We start from the raw sequence: 7,415 nt of genomic DNA on the forward strand, positions 1-7,415 counted from the left end.
AGCGCCAGCGGCCGCCGGGCGCCGGAGCCGCGTCCCCCTGCGCCGCCCCGGGCCGGCCGGCCGGAGGAGCCGCCATGCGCCCCGGGCCGCCCCGCGCCGCGCTCCGCCTGTGGCTGGGCTGCGTCTGCCTCGCGCTGGTGCAGGCGGGTAAGGGGGCCCGGGCGGGGGGCGCAGGGGGGGCGCTCCGCGCGGGGCGGGCGGGCGGGAGTCCTCGGGCCCCTTCCTGCTCCCCGCCCCCCCAGCCCGGCCCCGGCCTCTTCCCCACCTCTTGACTCCCGGGCCCGTCCTCCAGCCCCCGACCCCTGGCCCGCCACCCCAGCCTTGGGGGTGTAGGGTCTTGCGATCCCCAGCCCTCTCATCCCATGGCCCTGACCCCAGGCCTTTCCCTCAGGTGCCCGAGCTGAGCTCCCTTCTCTGGCCTGGGGAGCAGCTGAGGACACCAGTCCCCCCACCTTGGGCCTCCCTCCCTGTCCCCAAAGCCCTGCAGGACAACTCTGCGGGTCAGAGCAGGATGGGGTCCCAGTTTGCGTGAGCAAGTGTGAGGGGGATGGAGACTGGCACCCTAGAGCTCGGGGTGGATGGGGTGGACCCCTGAGCCCGCCGCAGTCATGGTCTGGCCTGCTCCCAGCGCCGGCCTCATCCTCACCCAGCCCAGCCTCTCCTGGGGCTCTGTATCTGTCCCTTTGGCTTCTGGCACCTCGCTCATCACTCCCTCTACCCATCTCTCTGTGGCTCAGTGCTTTCTCTCTCTCTCTCTCTCTGCTTCCTCTCTCCGTCTGTCTCTGATAGCCCACTTGTCTGTTTTCTGGTTCTGTGTCTGCCGCCACCTGTCTGTGTCCCTCTGTCTCTCTCTCCACTGATGGCTTTGTTGCCCCAGGCCCAGCCCCTGGGGCCTCAGGTCCACTCCTGTGTGGGGCAAAGGGTGCTGCTCAGAGCCAGGTCTTTCCCTTGCCGCACTCGCCCCTTGGGAGATGTAGACACTGTGTGACTCCAGGGCCCCCCTCCTAGAGAGGTTCTTCCTGCCCTGATCTCCACCATCCCTGTCTCCCTCCCACTCCCTTCTCAACTGATCCCCTTTCATCCTCTTCCCACATGCAGAAGACCCTGCCTAGCCTGTACTCTTGACTCTCCCCTGAGAGAACCTGCTCTGAGTGACCCCATCTTCCCCTGCCACCTCCCCACTTGCCTCTTGGGGCTGGCAGAGTGTGGAGAAGAGGCTCACGTAGACCCCTCCCCAGGCTGCATTCTGTCTGCCTCACTGCGATACGGGGGTTCCTCTCCTGATCCTCACTCCCAGCCCAGGGCTCACCCTAGCCTGGCTCTTCTCAACCTCTGGGTTTTTCTCCTTCCCTCAAGGTCACTCACCTAACAGTGTGGTATTGTAGAAAGAGCACTGGACTGGGAGTCCTTTTGACTGCTTTCCATCAGACTAACTTTCAGCACCTGCAAACCTGGCCACCTAAGCCTCCCCTATGTCTGGCTCCCCACCTTTTACCACCCTTCCATTAGATCTGGCCCTGGCCCAGGCCCATCAGTTTTAGCTTGGCCCCGGATAGGGCCAGTGTGACTTGTGGGGGCTCCCACCCTGGACACGAGGAGCCTGGGCCTCTCAGGCCTCACTCTTGAACCACTAATGAACTGAGACCCACGTGCCAACCCCATTGGACGCCTTGCTTTCTTCCTTCCCCCACTGCGTGGCCTTCCCCAGGTTCCCACTTAGTGGGCCTGGGTCTCAGCAGGGGGTGCTCAGGCTCAGGTGCCTCCCCACCCCCAGATAGCCCCTCGGCCCCAGTGAATGTCACTGTCAGGCACCTCAAGGCCAACTCTGCGGTGGTGAGCTGGGACGTCCTGGAAGATGAGGTCGTCATCGGATTTGCCATCTCTCAGCAGGTAACCCTTGAAGGGCTGGGAGGGGAGGACACATCAAGATAGTAGCAGGGGATGGGGAGGAGGGTGTGCAGAAACAGAAAGGAAAAAGGAATCTAGAGCAAGAGGAGACAGGCAGAAGAATTGTACATATGGCTTGGAACGGGGACCCCAGAGGGGAATGGATCAGTGAGGAGGGCTCTGGGGCCTTTGACTGGAAACTGGGAATCGAAAGTCTGGTTTTGATCTCACACAGACCTGAGTTCGGGACCCGGTGCAAGTTCTCACTGGAGAGACGGTCTCGGGCAACTTTTCTAACCTCTCGGCACCCACACCGTCTCCCTCTCTGTAAAATGGAGCTAGCGATAGTCTTAGCCACCTGCAGAGATGAGGGGTGCGTGAGGAAGCTGAAGTGTGTAAAGGCTTTAGCTCAGTAGCCGGGTGAGCCCTTGTCACGGCAGAGAGGGGGGCCGAGCGGGGTCGGTGGCTGGGCGCTACCAACAGTGGGCCTGGCGTTTGCCCCGGCAGAAGAAGGACGTGCGGATGCTGCGCTTCATCCAGGAGGTGAACACCACCACCCGCTCGTGCGCCCTCTGGGACCTGGAGGAGGACACCGAGTACATCGTGCACGTGCAGGCCATCTCCATCCAGGGCCAGAGTCCCGCTAGCGAGCCAGTGCTGTTCAAGACCCCTCGCGAGGCAGAGAAGATGGCGTCCAAGAACAAAGGCAGGCCTGGCACTGTTGGGGGGGTGGGGGGGGAAGGGGGGTCAGGGCCGGAGCAGTGGGTGGCTCGAGGAAAGGACCAGCCCTCACTACCTCCCCAGACCCCCAGACCTGAGAGAGAGGAGGTCACCCTAGTCCCCGAGACAGTGGGGATATCAACTCTCAGCTTTGGGTCAAGCCCTGTGGCTGCCGCCCCAAGTAGCCATCAGCATGTTCTCGAATCTCTTTGTTAGGTGTCTGGACACCTGTAGAGATAAGCACTTAAGATCTTGGGCCTGGCCCTAGAGGGGTGGCTGGGGACGAAAAGAACCTCGGACCCAGTGTCTCCCTCCCCGCAGATGAGGTGACCATGAAGGAGATGGGGAGGAGCCAACAGCTGCGGACCGGCGAGGTGCTGATCATCGTAGTGGTCCTGTTCATGTGGGCCGGTGAGTGCCTCCAGGTTCTTCCTCACTTGGCCTCTGGGGAAGGGAGGCCCCTTTCCTCCCAGGAGTGGAGGCAGCTGAGAGGTGATGTGAGTAGTCTTGCTCTGGGGGCCAGATGGGACCCATTCTCTAGCTTAGCTCTCACGAGAAACTTAGCGGATTGAGAGCTAGCTGCCTTGGAGGACCCGTTATTTGAGCCCTTGCCCTTCCCTCCCTCGGGAGTAGTTTGGGCTCCTGGGGCAGACACACCCAAAGCCCCTTTGCCTTCTGGCCATGGCTGTAGCAGCCACGCCTCCTTCCGGGGTTGCCGGACCTCCAGGTGCTTCGGGCTTGGGACACCCTTTTAAACCTACTCCTCCTTCTAGCCCCGGTTCTGAGTCCGCCTCCATAAAATGTCCCCAGTCTGTCCATGAGCATATGGCACTGCTTGTCTCTCCCTGTAGCTACTCTTAGATGAGGTCGTTGGGCTCATGTCTCTGCCTTTTCCCACTTGTCTGTGAGCTACTCGAGGATAAAGAACACATTTCATCTCGGTACTTAACTCAACCAGCATTTTCTGAATGGCCTCTCCGTTCCAGACAGTACTACAGTCATGACTAAGAAGAGCCCGGGGCTTGCAGGAACTGGCTCTAGGAGAAGCCAGACCCCTACTTAACTATAATTCAGTGTTATGGGTGCCATGTATGGGGGCAGAGGAGAGGGAATTAATTCTAGCAGTAGAAATTAGGAAAAACACAGAGAGGAGGAAACATGGGATGGGAATTGAGCTTTAAAGGATGAATAGGAGTTCGCCAGGCAGCCAGAAAAGGGAACAGGGTTCTGTTGACAGCATGTATAAGAAACAAATTCAGTTCAGTCTGGCTCAGTGCAGCTGTGACCCAAGAGAGAAAGTAGAAAGGGGGACAGTGAAGGAAGGTGGGGCTATAAAGTAGGCTGGAGTCCGTTTTGAGGGATTTAACACCATGCCAAAGCTGTCTTAGTTTGGTGGTTGAGAGAGCAGGCTGTATTGTAGAAGCATCTGGAAAAAATATTTTGTAGGCACATCGAAAAACAGGCAGTTGTGAAAAAAAAAAAAAAAAAAAGGGAAAAAAGAAAAAACAAAGGCTTGTACCAAAGAGGTTTCTGGTGCATTATCAGACATGGCATAGATAGTATTTACATAATCGTAACAAGATAAACGTGGTGAACTACCCCAAGACTGTGATTGTGATCTGTTAGGATGACGGGAAAGGACGTGGGGGGAGATGATAGCCTGTATCTACCAGGGTGGAAAGTCAAAAGATAGGATCTAAAGCAGGTGGATCCGGAAATAGCACTATAAATAAAGCAGAGGTAAAAATGGAGAAGACACCTACCAGAATTGGAGCTGGCTTCCTTAATAGTATTTGGCTTTCAAAAACTATCACATTCACGTATTAGTAGTTTGCTAACAATAAGCATTTAGCCGAGCGCAGACCCTGAGCGCACACCCCGGCTCTCCGCACTGCGGGACCTTGAGCGGGTTCCTAGGCTCTCTACGTCGGTGCCCTCACTGCGAACTACAGGTGCCCTCCTAGCGCTCTGAGGACTTGGGGGCATCGGCCGTGCCCGTGCCCGGCTCGGCGGGCGTTACTGTTTCTATTTCCCCTCACTGGAAAAGAGAGCTGTCGGGGGTTTGACGAAGGGAAGCGGGGGACACAGGGCAGGGGGTGGCCGGCGGGGGGCCGGCGAGGCAGGAGCCAGAGGCCACCCGGAGCTCAGCAGGTGCCAGTGGGAAGGAAACGGGTGGGGGGGCTGGAGCTCTGGCATCTCACTGCTCTCCCTTGTCCCCCCCTCCGCCCCCCCCAGGCGTCATCGCTCTCTTCTGCCGCCAGTATGACATTATCAAGGACAATGAACCCAATAACAGCAAGGAGAAAACCAAGAGCGCGTCGGAAACCAGCACACCAGAGCACCAAGGGGGAGGTCTCCTCCGCAGCAAGGTGAGCGCAGGTCTCGGGCCTGGGTGGGCGGCCCCTGGGCTGCAGCAGGGTCAGCGTGGGGCCGGGCGCGCATGCAGCTGGGCAGAGCCGAGCTCGGCCGCTGCCGGTGTGACGCAGGGGACACTGCACGTGGATTTTGGACCTTCTCCTATGGCCGGGTGCCAGGGGCCAGTGGGGTTAAGAAAATGCTGTGAGTGGGGAGGGCAGAACGCTTGGTTGGTGTGGGACAGCACGAATAGGGGGTTCTGGGCTCATTTCGGCCCCTGCGTGTTGTGTGACCTTGAGCAGGTGCTTCACCTCTTTGTACCTTCCTTTCCTCTTCTGCAAAACAGATATGAAAACCTTGTCAGTGCTTGCTCTGAGCCGCTCAGAAGAGACGGTAGAGAAGTGAGAGGATCTCATGGTTCTGACGATGATTATCCAACAAACAAACATCTGGCCCTCTCTACATTTCCTCCTCCCTCCCATCTCCTCACACCCCCTGGCTTACTGTCTTCTCTCTTGGCTTCTCTCTTTCTGGCGCATTTTCCTGAAGCCTCTTAGTAACCCCCATCTCCAGAAGCACGTCGACAGTGTCAGGGGCTGAGGCCGCACTCAGAGGCAGGTCTGCAGGATGAGAGTGAACCAGCCGGTGGGATGGCTCTGCTGGGGGTGGACCGGGGGCTGGGGGGCCCAGGGCCTGGCACCCAGTCTTGGCAGCCAAGTGAGTGAGGCCGAAGGCTGGGTTTGAGAAGGCAGAGAGACGAGACACACAGGCAGGGCTCCTCCTTCCCTTCTATGCGGGACAAGAGCCTGGCTTTCAGGTGGCAGCCCTTCCTTCTCGTGTCCTCCCCCTATTTCCAACCTTGCAAGAAGTCTATTCGATTAGCCCTGGCTGCTTCTCTCATTTTTTTCCTCCCAGTTTCCAAACAAGCCCTCGGTGAACATCATCGAAGCATGACTGCCTGTCTGCAGGGAGAAGGATTTCATTTTTCTTCTCTGCTGGTCTCCAGGTCCATGGGCACAGGGACAGGGAGGACCATGGTGGGGGGGAGGCCCAGCTAGCTGCACTGTTCTCCCTCTTCCCCATCCTAGTCTGGTGAAGGAGGCTGAACTACAGACCCAAATTCTGCAAAAAAATAAACAAGCCACAAAACTAAAAGGCCCGGCCCCATTCTGGAAAAGGCAAAGCTGCATGAGACACAGCCTTCTTTCTGCCTCCTCGCCTCTCCTGGACCGGCTTCCTCTTCGAGAAAATGCACAAAGCTCTTGGGAGATGACAAGCACCTAGACTGACTCCAGCGGTGTCTTTCAGACCGAGAGCCATCAGGGAAGCCATGGGGCAGGGTCATGGCTGCCAGCAAGCCTTTTCTGGATCCAGCCATCAAGGACTTGTTTGTGGTGTGACGCACAACTTGGCGAGCGTGTAAGATGTTCTGTTTTGTCTCTTTGGAAAACACGACTGAAGGGCTTCACTCCAGAGGGCAGAGGAATTCCCCGAGCTGATTGCCTTCGGCCTCTGTCTTCTTTGGCCCTTATTCCAACTGTAACATCATTAGTCTGGAGTCTTAAGAAGACGAAGTGAGAAGGAGACCTGGGAGGTGCTGGCCCCATTTCTTTAGGAAGAGTCTCTTGGAGTTGGAACAATGCTGGCTTACACAACTGAAAAGGTATGTCCACGTGGGACATCCTGGGGGCTGCTGAGTCACCCGCTCTGGAGTGGAAACTGCTGGAAGACAGGCCTGAGCCATTACCGTGGACAGTCAGAGCAGCCCTGGCCTCTGGGGTGTCCATATCTCGCCATCTCATCCAGGGTTCTGTGAAAGCTACCCAGGGTCCTCATGTCCTTCCCTAGAGCCTTGAGTGGTGTGAGGTGACAGGTCTCTCTCTCCACTGCCCCTTTCTGGTAAACAAAACAAAACAAAACAAAATGGTGCTTGATAAGGGAAGGCAGACTCTTCCCTGGGACTGACAAGTTACGGCTGCTGAATGCCTGCAGGGGAAGAGATGGGCCTCTGTGCCTTCCGTTGGTGGTGAATGACGGGCATGTGGGAGGACTGCGCCTAGCACACAGTAGGTGCTCAGTGAATTCCTGTTGAACTGAACGTTAAGAGCAACTGGCCCCCCCCCCCCCCAAGCCAGAGAGCTGAAAGCCATCACCCAATGACTGCCCCTTCCTTCCGGTCTACAAGAGCTCTCCCAGCTAGGTCAGCCACCGCTCTGCTTGGCCCCAGTGTGGCAGCACAGGGAGGGAGGAGAGACAGGGTAAAAGGCAGATGTCAGCAATACTAAGGGCTTCCTCATGGAAGGGCATGAGGCTCCACTCATTGTCTTGTGACTTCCATCCCTGCTGAATGGGGCTGCAAGGCCAAGGCTCCTTAGGGGAGAGGTCCTTACCTCTGATCCAGTTAGAGCAATAACCTCTTTTTAAATGTAAAATAAAAGACAAATGAAAAGGCA

The 7,415-nt window shown here is 57.4% G+C and overlaps 1 protein-coding gene across 1 annotated transcript; it reads left to right on the forward strand.

The window, feature by feature from the left end:
* Positions 1-56: 56 nt before the first annotated feature.
* Positions 57-7,415, forward strand: FNDC5 (fibronectin type III domain containing 5). The gene is made up of 6 exons (XM_032388608.1): positions 57-147; positions 1,775-1,890; positions 2,395-2,593; positions 2,929-3,018; positions 4,843-4,976; positions 5,309-7,415. The coding sequence occupies exons 1-6, from the start codon at positions 75-77 to the stop codon at positions 5,312-5,314; spliced, it is 618 nt and encodes a 205-aa protein (XP_032244499.1). The 5' UTR covers positions 57-74; the 3' UTR covers positions 5,315-7,415.

Source organism: Phoca vitulina, unplaced genomic scaffold, assembly GCF_004348235.1.
Source record: "Phoca vitulina isolate PV1807 unplaced genomic scaffold, GSC_HSeal_1.0 scaffold2, whole genome shotgun sequence".
Classification (NCBI taxonomy): domain Eukaryota; kingdom Metazoa; phylum Chordata; class Mammalia; order Carnivora; family Phocidae; genus Phoca; species Phoca vitulina.

Coding starts and splice junctions, on each gene's coding strand:
- FNDC5 (XM_032388608.1), top strand. CDS start 75: ATGCGCCCCGGGCCGCCCCGCGCCGCGCTCCGCCTGTGGCTGGGCTGC. Junction 148..1,774: donor CCTCGCGCTGGTGCAGGCGG/GTAAGGGGGCCC, acceptor CCCCACCCCCAG/ATAGCCCCTCGGCCCCAGTG. Junction 2,594..2,928: donor GATGGCGTCCAAGAACAAAG/GCAGGCCTGGCA, acceptor CCCTCCCCGCAG/ATGAGGTGACCATGAAGGAG.